At 42.5% G+C, this 13,871-nt stretch overlaps 1 protein-coding gene across 1 annotated transcript; it reads left to right on the forward strand.

The window, feature by feature from the left end:
• The first annotated feature begins 368 nt into the window (after positions 1–368).
• On the forward strand, positions 369–13,857 carry LOC122760003 (integral membrane protein 2A-like). The gene is made up of 4 exons (XM_044015048.1): positions 369–651; positions 2,168–2,302; positions 13,428–13,613; positions 13,714–13,857. Exons 1-4 carry the CDS (start codon positions 577–579, stop codon positions 13,855–13,857), a joined length of 540 nt encoding a protein of 179 aa, XP_043870983.1. The 5' UTR covers positions 369–576.
• The last annotated feature ends 14 nt before the right edge of the window (positions 13,858–13,871 follow it).

Here is a 13,871-nt window from a genome sequence, read left to right on the forward strand (position 1 = left end):
AATGATTGTAATTGATTTGTTTGTGTCTCTGTGTTGTTTTTAAACGTTTGTTTACGGCACCTTGAGTTAAAAAGCCTTTGCGTATAAAAAGGGTTCTATGATTAAATGCCTTGCCTTTGTTGTTGTATGACAACTGACGTTGTAATGTTACATGAAAGCATTTTTCAGTTAAAAGACAAAACGTCTCCCACTCACTGGCAATGATTTAAGTACATATGCAGTTTCCACCTGCAGCCAGTAGATGGCGCAAAACTAACACATATTAGCCCTAAGAGAAAAATGATATTGAGATGATAATAATAAACGGCTTGTGTAGTAATTATCAAAGCACGTTTACTGAACATTAAGCCCATGCTTTACACTTGTGCAGTGTAGTTTGAATCCGCGTCTGTTTGTGTGCAGACATCTTTAATCCCCGTCCGGTCACCGGAAGCGCCAGATAAAGCCGAGGCTGCAAAGTGCGTCACAGAGCGGACCTGTGTGTGGACAACCGACGCAGCTTCAGCACCGACACCGTCAACCTCCACTTCTCTGCGCGCACAAGCAATTCCGTCTGTTTGGTTGTTCGGCTCCACCATGGTGAAGATCGCCTTCAACTCGGCTCTGGCGCAGAAGGCGCTGGGTAAAGAGGCGACAGTCGCCGGGGAGAAGGTGAGTAAACGCGGGGCTGCGGCGTGTGGACGCCGGCAGCAGCAGCGGCAGCGGCAGCAGCAGCAGCGGCCTGCACCTCCCACAGACCACTGTGCTCTGAATTTACCCGTGTAAAGTGTATGTGATCACTCATGTGTTATAATATTGTAGTCAGGGGGTCGCAGAGGTTTACGTGAACACGCGTGGAGATGCATGTTACACCTGATGCAGCGCAGACAGACGTGTATGTACAGGCCTACACTAACTAACGGGCTGGGATTAAAGTTGCTATATGTAAGAGATGCACAACAATACATTAGACTTAACTTTAAGCCTTTTATTGAATTTACTACCTTCTTAAGTCAGAAAGGACAGAGTGTCCACAAAACATTACAGATGAATATTACCAGCCCTGATTAATAAATCCAGCCCTACTCAAAACAACCAAACATTCAATCATTTTGAGGATTGTAATCCTTTAAATTCCAGGCTTTGATATGTAAAGGATGAACCCAAAATATTGTTTGTGTAGCATCAGATTTATAATATATGACATTAAAACCCCCTTTTTAAAATCTCATAGCCATTACAAAACATAATCATGTATTATGTGACGTTAGGCTTTCATATGTGAGAAAAATAGTCAAATTTGTAATTTTCACGTCTAAAATCAGCCATTCCATCATCATTTTCTTAGTTTCTGTGCTTGTGTTATTGAGCTCAGTAAGCTATTTTAAGACAACCATGATTCATTTTAAAATTAAACATTGTCTTCAACGACAACAATGGTGCAGGCACTATATTTACAAACTCAGAACTGTTTCTGTTCTGGTTAGGTGGTTTCATCTGTTGCACCATCCACTGCCACCCATCGAATAACACAGCTCTTAGTGCTTAAACACACAGCATGTCAGTAGAAAGCAGCTGCCTGAAAAGCCTCAGTAACCCTATCAAAAATGTCTCAAACCAGAGCAAAACAAGGGTAGATAGATAGATAGATAGATAGATAGATAGATAGATAGATAGATAGATACTTTATTGATCCCGAAGGAAATTCAAGCAAATTTCTGCTGTGGAGAAAAAATAAAATATCAGCAGTTTAAAGGGGAGATGGACAGACCACGTCGGACAGGAAAAAAATGTTTGCTTTTCGAACAAAGCATAGGTCTATCTTAAAATTTCATCTACATCCTGTAAGAGAAAAGCTAGACAAATATTGACTTGGTGCTCCAAATGTAATATTTTAATTTCATTTGAAGTTACAGTTAGAACCCATGACAATACCGATCTGTCTTGTCTTTTTATAATTTTTTTAATTCTGTCGTTATTCGCTCCTTATTCATCTCTGATAATTAAAATACCCTTATACAATAAATACAGTCATGCCTATTAGTGAATGAATTGCCTTTTTTTAGTTTTGCCTACACGCAGAGCTAGAACTGTAAGAAAAATAGAATAATAAAAAAGTCCAAGCACAGGCACTATATAAATGCTATATAAATACTGAGCGTGTGTGTGTGTGTGTGTGTGTGTGTAGGACCCTGAGCTGGCCTCTTCTCCAGCGATCAACGGCTCCACAGGTCGCTGTCTTCTTACCCTGCTGGGCATTGCCTTCATCCTCAGTGGCCTCATCGTGGGGGGAGCGTGTCTTTATCGATATTTCACCCCAAAGGTAAATGTTTTTGTGTGTGTGAGTTTTAACTTTCCATCCCAGTTTTATGTCAAAATCAAGTCAGATTTATTGTGGTTTTGCTGTATGTATGTGTGTATATATCTATATATATATATAGATATAGATATATATATATATATATATATATATATATATATATATAGATAGATAGATAGATAGATAGATAGATAGATATGTATATGTGTGTGTGTGTATATATATATATATATATATATAGATATATATATATATATGTATATGTATATATATATACATAATAATAATAGCATAATAATAACAGTAGCACAGATCAAAAAGAGAGTGCATTTCCCTCGGTATCCATAATAAATAAAAAAATAAATAAAAAGACACAAAATGATAACAAAGTGCAGAGGGAAGTGTTTCATATCTAATATCTCTGTGACCGCAGGGACTTTTTAGGGTTCGAGCAACAAGGTTGCAAGAACCCTATTGAAACTGGAAGGATTATTATTATTATTATTATTAGGGTTCGAGCAACAAGGTTGCAAGAACCCTCTTGAAACTGGAAGGATTATTATTATTATTATTATTCTTATTATTCCCCCAAATGAATCGCCTTTTTGAGGCCTTTCCCATACCCCAAAACTCACCAATTTTTGTGACCGCATCAATCCTGGTGTAAATTTACGTCTGAAAAAGGTTCGGGGAATGTGCGTCGAAAATTGAATGTGGGAGGGGCCAATAAGTGCGGCGCCACCTGTCCAAATTCACCATGACCAACACAAATATCGCACATGCACGAAATTCGGTACACATGTGTAGTGGGTCAGGATGAAGAAAAAATTACATTATGACCATGATCCAAACCCAACAGGAAATCCGCCATCTTGGGTTGATTGGCCATTTTTTGGCGATTTTGGCGAATTCGCAGCAATGGTATTTGAACTAACTCCTCCTAGAGTTTTCGTGCGATCACCTTCAAACTTGGTGAGGTCCCTGTGGACCAGTTGAGGAGCTCACGGTATCAAAAGTTTTTTCAAATGTCACATGGCGCGCGAGATAGGGGGCGGCAAAGTTCGTGATGATTCTGATGTTTCGCATCAGAAAAACAAAACTCTTATAACTTTGCGATGGAAGGTCCGATCCAAACCAAACTTGCTATGATTGATGATGGGCCATGGCTGAAGACGTCTATGAAAAAACGGTGAAGTTTGAAAACAGCACCTCCTTGTGGTGAAAGAAAATACACCAAAAAAAAGTTTTTTTACGATTTCGGGAATAACTTTTACACAGATAATCGTACCGCACTCAAAATTGGTGACAACAGTCAAAACACATGGTAGATGATGTGTGATCAATATGACGACGAATCGTTTAACGGTGTTGCCATGGCAACGACGCAAAGTCGGATTTTTGGGACAAAAAATCAAACTGCTACAACTTTGCGAATCCTGGTCCGATCTGAACCAAACTTGCTAGGATTGATGATAGTCCGGCCCTAAAGACGTCTATATGAAAATATTCAATTTCGAAAACAGCGCCCCCTGGTGACAGCAGACAGTATGACAGCTTGTATTTCAATTATCTCCTCCTAGAGCTTTTGTGCGATCACCTTCAAACTTGGTGAGATCATTGTGGACGAGTTGAGCATCAAAAGTTATCAAAAGCTTTTTAAAATATTTTATGGCGTACGACATAGGGGGCGCCAAAGTTGGAGATAATAATAATTTTTCACAGCAGACAATGAAACTCTTATAACTTTGCGATGGAAGGTCTGATCCCAACCAAACTTGCTATAGTTGATGATGGTTAGTTCCTGAAGACGACTGTGTTGCTGAAACGGTACATTTTGAAAACAGCGCCTCCTGGTGGTGGTAGAAAATTCTAAAAAAACAAACTGTTACAACTTTGCCAATCCTGGTCCGATCTGAACCAAACTTGCAAGGATTGATGACAGTCCGGCCCTGAACACGTCTATATGAAAATATTAATTTTCAAATACAGCGCCCCCTGGTGACAGCAGACAGAATTACATTTATAGTTTTTGATGCTGCTCCAACAGGGATTGTTGTATCCACTTGAAACTTAGTATGTGGGACCCCAGACCCTTCCTCAACATGTCCGTAAAAGGTCACCTCCCTACAGGAAGTGGAACGCCCGAAACAGGAAGTAAAGTCTTGCATTGTCCGATTGACACAAAACTAGATATGTGAGTTACGGGACCTTCCCTGAACATGTTTCCAGAGACGAACAGGAAGTTGGCCATTTTAAACAGGAAGTGCCTGCTAACTTTGCCGTACGTTGTCCAATTTGCATGAAACCTTATATGTCACACCAGGGACCTGTCCTGAGCATGTCTGCAAAAGATGACCTCCCAACAGGAAGTGGAATGCCCGAAACAGGAAGTCAACTCTAAGATTGTCCGATCTGCACAAAACTTGATATGTAAGACAAGGGAACTTCCCTGAACACGTTTACGGACGCACATTTGACCGAACAGGAAGTCGGCCATTTTAAACAGGCAGTGCCCTATAACGTTGCCATACGTTGCCGATCCCCCCCGAAATTTGGATCGACATGTGCGGGGACGCCGCTGAAAATAACTAGTACTGAAAATAACTAGTACTGAAAATAACTAGTACCGCGCGCGGTGAATGAACGGGTGAGAGCGCGAGGCGCGTGGGGAGCCGTGGCACACGGCGACTCGCGCGGGTCGGCTCGAACCCGTTCAGAACCGCGCGCGGTACTAGTTATTTTTATTATTATTAGGGTTCGAGCAACAAGGTTGCAAGAACCCTATTGAAACTGGAAGGATTATTATTATTATTATTATTATTATTATTATTATTCTTATTATTCCCCCAAATGAATCGCATTTTTGAGGCCTTTCCCATACCCCAAAACTCACAGATTTTTGTGACCGCATCAATCGTGGTGTAAATTTACGTCTGAAAAAGGTTTGGGGAATGTGCGTCAAAAATTGAATGTGGGAGGGGCCAAAACGTGCGAAGCGACCTGTCCAAATTCACCATGACCAACACAAATATCGCACATGCACGAAATTCGGTACACATGTGTAGTGGGTCAGGATGAAGAAAAAATTACATTATGACCATGATCCAAACCCAACAGGAAATCCGCCATCTTGGGTTGACTGGCCATTTTTTGGCGATTTTGGCGAATTCGCAGCAATGGTATTTGAACTAACTCCTCCTCGAGTTTTCGTGCGATCACCTTCAAACTTGGTGAGGTCCCTGTGGACCAGTTGAGGAGCTTACAGTATCAAAAGTTTTTTCAAATGTCGCATGGCGCACAAGATAGGGGGCGGCAAAGTTCGTGATGATTCTGATGTTTCGCATCAGAAAAACAAAACTCTTATAACTTTGCGATGGAAGGTCCAATCCAAACCAAACTTGCTACCATTGATGATGGGCCATTGCTGAAGACGTCTATGAAAAAACGGTGAAGTTTGAAAACAGCGCCTCCTTGTGGTGAAAGAAAATACACCAAAAAAAAGTTTTTTTACGATTTCGTGAATAACTTTTACACAAATAATCGTACCGCACTCAAAATTGGTGACAACAGTCAAAACACATGGTAGATGATGCGTGATCAATTTGACGACAAATCGTTTAACGGTGTTGCCATGGCAACGACGCAAAGTCGGATTTTCTGGACAAAAAATCAAACTGCTACAACTTCGCGAATCCTGGTCCGATCTGAACCAAACTTGCTAGGATTGATGACAGTCCGGCCCTAAAGACGTCTTTATGAAAATATTCAATTTCGAAAACAGCGCCCCCTGGTGACAGCAGACAATATGACAGCTTGTATTTCAATTATCTCCTCCTAGAGCTTTTGTGGGATCACCTTCAAACTTGGTGAGATCCATGTGGACGAATTGAGCATCAAAAGTTATCAAAAGCTTTTTAAAATATTGTATGGCGTAAGAGATGGGGGCGCCAAAATTGGAGATAATAATAATTTTTCTCAACAGACAATGAAACTCTTATAACTTTGCGATGGAAGGTCTGATCCCAACCAAACTTGCTATAGTTGATGATGGTTAGTTCCTGAAGACAACTGTGTTGCTGAAACGGTACATTTTGAAAACAGCGCCTCCTGGTGGTGGTAGAAAATTCTAAAAAAACAAACTGTTACAACTTTGCCAATCCTGGTCCGATCTGAACCAAAGTTGCTGGGATTGATGACAGTCCGGCCCTGAACACGTCTATATGAAAATATTCATTTTCAAATACAGCGCCCCCTGGTGACAGCAGAAAGAATTACATTTATAGTTTTTGATGCTGCTCCAACAGGGATTATTGTATCCACTTGAAACTTAGTATGTGGGACCCCAGACCCTTCCTGAACATGTCCGTAAAAGGTCATCTACCTACAGGAAGTAGAACGCCCAAAACAGGAAGTAAAGTCTTACATTGTCCGATTGACACAAAACTAGATATGTGAGTTAAAAGACCTTCCCTGAACATGTTTCCGGAGACGAACAGGAAGTCGGCCATTTTAAACAGGAAGTGCCCTCTAACTTTGCAGTACATTGTCCGATCTGCACAAAACCTTATATGTGACACCAGGGACCTGTCCTGAGCATGTCTGTAAAAGGTCACCTCCCTACAGGAAGTGGAACGCTCAAAACAGGAAGTAAAGTCTTACATTGCCCGATTGACACAAAACTAGATATGTGAGTTACGGGACCTTCCCTGAACATGTTTCCAGAGACGAACAGGAAGTTAGCCATTTTAAACAGGATGTGCCCGCTAACTTTGTCGTACGTTGTCCAATTTGCACGAAACTTTATATGTCACACCAGGGACCTGTCCTGAGCATGTCTGCAAAAGATGACCTCCCAACAGGAAGTGGAATGCCCGAAACAGGAAGTAAACTCTAAGATTGTCCGATCTGCACAAAACTTGATATGTAAGACAAGGGAACTTCCCTGAACACGTTTCCGGACGCGCATTTGACCGAACAGGAAGTCGGCCATTTTAAACAGGAAGTGCCCTATAACTTTGCCATACGTTGCCGATCCCCCCCGAAATTTGGATCGACATGTGCGGGGACGCCGCTGAAAATAACTAGTACTGAAAATAATTAGTACCGCGCGCGGTGAATGAACGGGTGAGAGCGCGAGGCGCGCGGGGAGCCGTGGCACACGGCGACTCGCGCGGGTCGGCTCGAACCCGTTCAGAACCGCGCGCGGTACTAGTTATTTTTATTATTATTATTCTTATTATTCCCCCAAATGAATTGCCTTTTTGAGGCCTTTCCCATACCCCAAAACTCACCAATTTTTGTGACCGCATCAATCCTGGTGTAAATTTACGTCTGAAAAAGGTTCGGGGAATGTGCGTCGAAAATTGAATGTGGGAGGGGCCAATAAGTGCGGCGCCACCTGTCCAAATTCACCATGACCAACACAAATATCGCACATGCACGAAATTCGGTACACATGTGTAGTGGGTCAGGATGAAGAAAAAATTACATTATGACCATGATCCAAACCCAACAGGAATTCCGCCATCTTGGGTTGATTGGCGATTGTTTGGCGATTTTGGCGAATTCGCAGCAATGGTATTTGAACTAACTCCTCCTAGAGTTTTCGTGCGATCACCTTCAAACTTGGTGAGGTCCCTGTGGACCAGTTGAGGAGCTCACGGTATCAAAAGTTTTTTCAAAAGTGGCACGGCGCGCGAGATAGGAGGCGGCAAAGTCCGTGATGATTCTGATGTTTCGCATCAGAAAAACAAAACTCTTATAACTTTGCGATGGAAGGTCCGATCCAAACCAAACTTGCTACCATTGATGATGGGCCATGGCTGAAGACGTCTATGAAAAAACGGTGAAGTTTGAAAACAGCGCCTCCTTGTGGTGAAAGAAAATACACAAAAAAATTTTTTTTTTGCGATTTCGGGAATTACTTTTACACAGATGATCGTACCGCACTCAAAATTGGTGACAATAGTCACAACACATGGTAGATGATGCGTGACCAATATGACGACAAATCGTTTAACGGTGTTGCCATGGCAACGACGCAAAGTCGGATTTTTGGGACAAAAAATCAAACTGCTACAACTTTGCGAATCCTGGTCCGATCTGAACCAAACTTGCTAGGATTGATGATAGTCCGGCCCTAAAGACGTCTATATGAAAATATTCAATTTCGAAAACAGCCCTGAAATTTGACAGCCAGACAGTGCATGAGCAACTGGCGTTCTCCTCCTCTAGAGCTTTTGATCACCTTCAAACTTGGTGAGATCATTGTGGGCCGATTGAACATCAAAAGTTATCAAAACTTTTAAAAAATATTTTATGGCGTCTGAGATAGGGGGCACGCCAGTTGGAGAATAATAATAATTTTCTGTGAACAATGAAACTCTTATAACTTCTTGATGGAAGGTCTGATCCCAACCAAACTTGCTACTGATGGATTTAGTTCCTGAAGGCATTGTGTTGCTGAAACGGTACATTTTGGCAGCCTCCTGGTGGTGAAAATTCAAAAACTTCAAACTGTTTAAAACTTTGCCCAGTCACTGGTCAGTCTGAACCAAGTTGCTGGGATTGATGATAGTCGACCCTGAACCGTCTATATGTGTTTTCCTGCAGCCCCTGGTGACAGCAGACAGAATTACATTTATAGTTTTTGATGCTGCTCCAACAAGGATTGTTGTATCCACTTGAAACTTAGTATGTGGGACCCCAGACCCTTCCTCAACATGTACGTAAAAGGTCACCTCCATACAGGAAGTGGAACGCCCGAAACAGGAAGTAAAGTCTTACATTGTCCGTTTGACACGAAACTAGATATGTGAGTTACGGGACCTTCCCTGAACATGTTTCCGGAGACGAACAGGAAGTCGGCCATTTTAAACAGGAAGTGCCCTCTAACTTTGCCGTACGTTGTCCGATTTGCACGAAACCTTATATGTGAGTTACGGGACCTTCCCTGAATATGTTTGCGGAGAAGCCGTTGACCAAACAGGAAGTCGGCCATTTTAAACAGGAAGTGCCCTCTAACTTTGCAGTACATTGTCCGATCTGCACAAAACCTTATATGTGACACCAGGGACCTGTCCTGAGCATGTCTGAAAAAGGTCACCTCCCTACAGGAAGTGGAACGCCCGAAACAGGAAGTAAAGTCTTACATTGTCCGATTGACACAAAACTTGATATGTGAGTTACGGAACCTTCCCTGAACATGTTTCCAGAGACGAACAGGAAGTTGGCCATTTTAAACAGGAAGTGCCCGCTAACTTTGCCGTACGTTGTCCAATTTGCACGAAACCTTATATGTCACACCAGGGACCTGTCCTGAGCATGTCTGCAAAAGATGACCTCCCAACAGTAAGTGGAATGCCCGAAACAGGAAGTAAACTCTAAGATTGTCGGATCTGCACAAAACTTGATATGTAAGACAAGGGAACTTCCCTGAACACGTTTACGGACGCGCATTTGACCGAACAGGAAGTCGGCCATTTTAAACAGGAAGTGCCTTATAACTTTGCCATACGTTGCCGATCCCCCCCAAAATTTGGATCGGCATGTGCGGGGACGCCGCTGAAAATAACTAGTACTGAAAATAACTAGTACCGCGCGCGGTGAATGAACGGGTGAGAGCGCGAGGCACGCGGGGAGCCGTGGCACACGGCGACCCGCGTGGGTCGGCTCGAACCCGTTCAGAACCGCGCGCGGTACTAGTTATTTTTATTCTTATTATTCCCCCAAATGAATCGCCTTTTTGAGGCCTTTCCCATACCCCAAAACTCACCAATTTTTGTGACCGCATCAATCCTGGTGTAAATTTACGTCTGAAAAAGGTTCGGGTAATGTGCATCGAAAATTGAATGTGGGAGGGGCCAATAAGTGCGGCGCCACCTGTCCAAATTCACCATGACCAACACAAATATCGCACATGCACGAAATTCGGTACACATGTGTAGTGGGTCAGGATGAAGAAAAAATTACATTATGACCATGATCCAAAACCAACAGGAATTCCGCCATCTTGGGTTGATTGGCGATTTTTTGGCGATTTTGGCGAATTCGCAGCAATGGTATTTGAACTAACTCCTCCTAGAGTTTTCGTGCGAGCACCTTCAAACTTGGTGAGGTCCCTGTGGACCAGTTGAGGAGCTCACGGTATCAAAAGTTTTTTCAAATGTCACATGGCGCGCGAGATAGGGGGCGGCAAAGTTCGTGATGATTCTGATGTTTCTCATCAGAAAAACAAAACTCTTATAACTTTGCGATGGAAGGTCCGATCCAAACCAAACTTGCTATGATTGATGATGGGCCATGGCTGAAGACGTCTATGAAAAAACGGTGAAGTTTGAAAACAGCGCCTCCTTGTGGTGAAAGAAAATACACCAAAAAAAATTTTTTTTACGATTTCGGGAATAACTTTTACACAGATAATCGTACCGCACTCAAAATTGGTGACAACAGTCAAAACACATGGTAGATGATGAGTGATCAATATGACGACGAATCGTTTAACGGTGTTGCCATGGAAACGACGCAAAGTCGGATTTTTGGGACAAAAAATCAAACTGCTACAACTTCGCAAATCCTGGTCCGATCTGAACCAAACTTGCTAGGATTGATGATAGTCCCGCCCTAAAGACGTCTATATGAAAATATTCAATTTCGAAAACAGCGCCCCCTGGTGACAGCAGACAGTATGACAGCTTGTATTTCAATTATCTCCTCCTAGAGCTTTTGTGCGATCACCTTCAAACTTGGTGAGATCAATGTGGACGAGTGGAGCATCAAAAGTTATCAAAAGCTTTTTAAAATATTGTATGGCGTACGAGATAGGGGGCGCCAAAGTTGGAGATAATAATAATTTTTCACAACAGACAATGAAACTCTTATAACTTTGTGACGGAAGGTCTGATCCCAACCAAACTTGCTATAGTTGATGATGGTTAGTTGCTGAAGACGACTGTGTTGCTGAAACGGTACATTTTGAAAACAGCGCCTCCTGGTGGTGGTAGAAATTTCTAAAAAAACAAACTGTTACAACTTTGCCAATCCTGGTCCGATCTGAACCAAACTTGCAAGGATTGATGACAGTCCGGCCCTGAACACGTCTATATGAAAATATTAATTTTCAAATACAGCGCCCCCTTGTGACAGCAGACAGAATTACATTTATAGTTTTTGATGCTGCTCCAACAGGGATTGTTGTATCCACTTGAAACTTAGTATGTGGGACCCCAGACCCTTCCTCAACATGTCCGTAAAAGGTCACCTCCCTACAGGAAGTGGAACGCCCGAAACAGGAAGGAAAGTCTTACATTGTCCGATTGACACGAAACTAGATATGTGAGTTACGGGACCTTCCCTGAACATGTTTACGGAGACGCCGTTGACCGAACAGGAAGTCGGCCATTTTAAACAGGAAGTGCCCTCTAACTTTGCAGTACATTGTCCGATCTGCACAAAACCTTATATGTGACACCAGCAACCTGTCCTGAGCATGTCTGTAAAAGGTCACCTCCCTACAGGAAGTGGAACGCCCGAAACAGGAAGTAAAGTCTTGCATTGTCCGATTGACACAAAACTAGATATGTGAGTTACGGGACCTTCCCTGAACATGTTTCCAGAGACGAACAGGAAGTTGGCCATTTTAAACAGGAAGTGCCCTCTAACTTTGCAGTACATTGTCCTATTTGCACAAAACCTTATATGTCACACCAGGTACCTGTCCTGAGCATGTCTGCAAAAGATGACCTCCCAACAGGAAGTGGAATGCCCGAAACAGGAAGTCAACTCTAAGATTGTCCGATCTGCACAAACCTTGATATGTAAGACAAGGGAACTTCCCTGAACACGTTTACGGACGCGCATTTGACCGAACAGGAAGTCGGCCATTTTAAACAGGAAGTGCCCTATAACTTTGCCATACGTTGCCGATCCCCCCCGAAATTTGGATCGACATGTGCGGGGACGCCGCTGAAAATAATTAGTACTGAAAATAACTAGTACCGCGCGCGGTGAATGAACGGGTGAGAGCGCGAGGCGCGCGGGGAGCCGTGGCACACGGCGACTCGCGCGGGTCGGCTCGAACCCGTTCAGAACCGCGCGCGGTACTAGTTATTTTTATTTTTGTTTTTGCCTCTTCTGTATTTTTCAGAGTACATATTTAGTACATGTTTGTGTTTTCTCTGTGTTGTCTAAATGTAATCGATCAGCACAAACCTTTCACAAGTTTGTATTTGTGTTGCCGCTGTGACACTAGAAACCTCCAGCATTGAGTAAACTCTGCTGTTCTGTCCTTGAACAAAACAGAGCCTGTGCTTTGGCGCCCCCTGCTGTACTTCATATTCTTTTAAGTCAGGCTGGCGACTGAGACTGCTGCGTATGGAGATGTGTTTGTGTTTGTGTTTGTGTTTGTGTTTGCAGAGCCACAGACTGGATCTATCACAAAGAAGCTTAGTTACTGGTGTTATCGTTGCTCTTGTGTAGAGATGAAACAATTACTCGATGAATCGATTGTTAATCTATCACTAAATTAATTGTCAACTATTTTGATAATCGATTAATTGGTTTAAAGCTTTTTTCATCATCATTAAAACAAGGTTTCTGATTGTTTCAGCTTCTTTAATGTGAATATTTTCTGGTTTCAAAGAAATCATTAAAAACTGACTCGTTTCGGTTTGTGGACAAAACAAGACGTTCGAGAACATCATCATTTCCAGGTTTGACAAACACTGATCGACATTTTTCAACGTAAAATAATGACCAGTTTGTCATCTATCACTAGATATAGTAAAGAACATGGGAGTGTTGAAAGAAGAATACATGAAATCAAATATTACCTTGAATTTCCGTTATTTTCTCCCATATTGAATACTTCTATAAAGAGGGAAAAATCACAGATTCCTACAGAAATTAATTAATCTCAACTAAATCACATAATTCCCCATAGTCTTAAGAGACGTAAGTCGTTTATTTACAGTATATTTGTCATAATACGTACTGCACTTCATTGTACATTAAAGCAAAGTTTTCAAGAAGGTCAGAGGTCTTTAGTTTAGTAATAAAAAAAAACATGCAATCAATCCTGACTGTCATTTGTCTTTGATTGGTGGATTTAATATTTTTTAATCTCCATCAGAGGCTGTATCATGGCGCCATGCAGTACAATGAAGTGCCAGCCGAGGCTTTTGGAGAGAGCCAGCCGTACTACCTGCCCCGCGTGGAGGAGGAGGTGGAGATCTCTGACAACATGGCCGTCATCAGCGTCCCCCCTCCCCGCTTCAGACCTGGTGACCCTGCATACATCCTTCATGACTTCAACAGGGTCAGGATGAGGATACGTCACACAATGAACACTCGAGCAACAATGCTTATGCATGCCTGTTGTTTAAGATCTGTGTGTGTGTGTGTGTGTGTGTGTGTAGAAGCTGACAGCATATCTGGACCTGACTCTGAGGACCTGCTTTGTGATTCCTCTCAACACCTCGGTGGTGCTTCCTCCTCAGGACCTCATTGACCTCTTCTCACAGCTGATGGTGAGTGGTCAGCTTGTGTCCTCAGGGTGCTAACAGGACCTACCAAA

This window comes from Solea senegalensis, unplaced genomic scaffold, assembly GCF_019176455.1.
Source record: "Solea senegalensis isolate Sse05_10M unplaced genomic scaffold, IFAPA_SoseM_1 scf7180000012781, whole genome shotgun sequence".
In the NCBI taxonomy this organism is placed as follows: Eukaryota; Metazoa; Chordata; class Actinopteri; order Pleuronectiformes; family Soleidae; genus Solea; species Solea senegalensis.

Coding starts and splice junctions, on each gene's coding strand:
- LOC122760003 (XM_044015048.1), top strand. CDS start 577: ATGGTGAAGATCGCCTTCAACTCGGCTCTGGCGCAGAAGGCGCTGGGT. Junction 652..2,167: donor CGACAGTCGCCGGGGAGAAG/GTGAGTAAACGC, acceptor GTGTGTGTGTAG/GACCCTGAGCTGGCCTCTTC. Junction 2,303..13,427: donor ATCGATATTTCACCCCAAAG/GTAAATGTTTTT, acceptor AATCTCCATCAG/AGGCTGTATCATGGCGCCAT.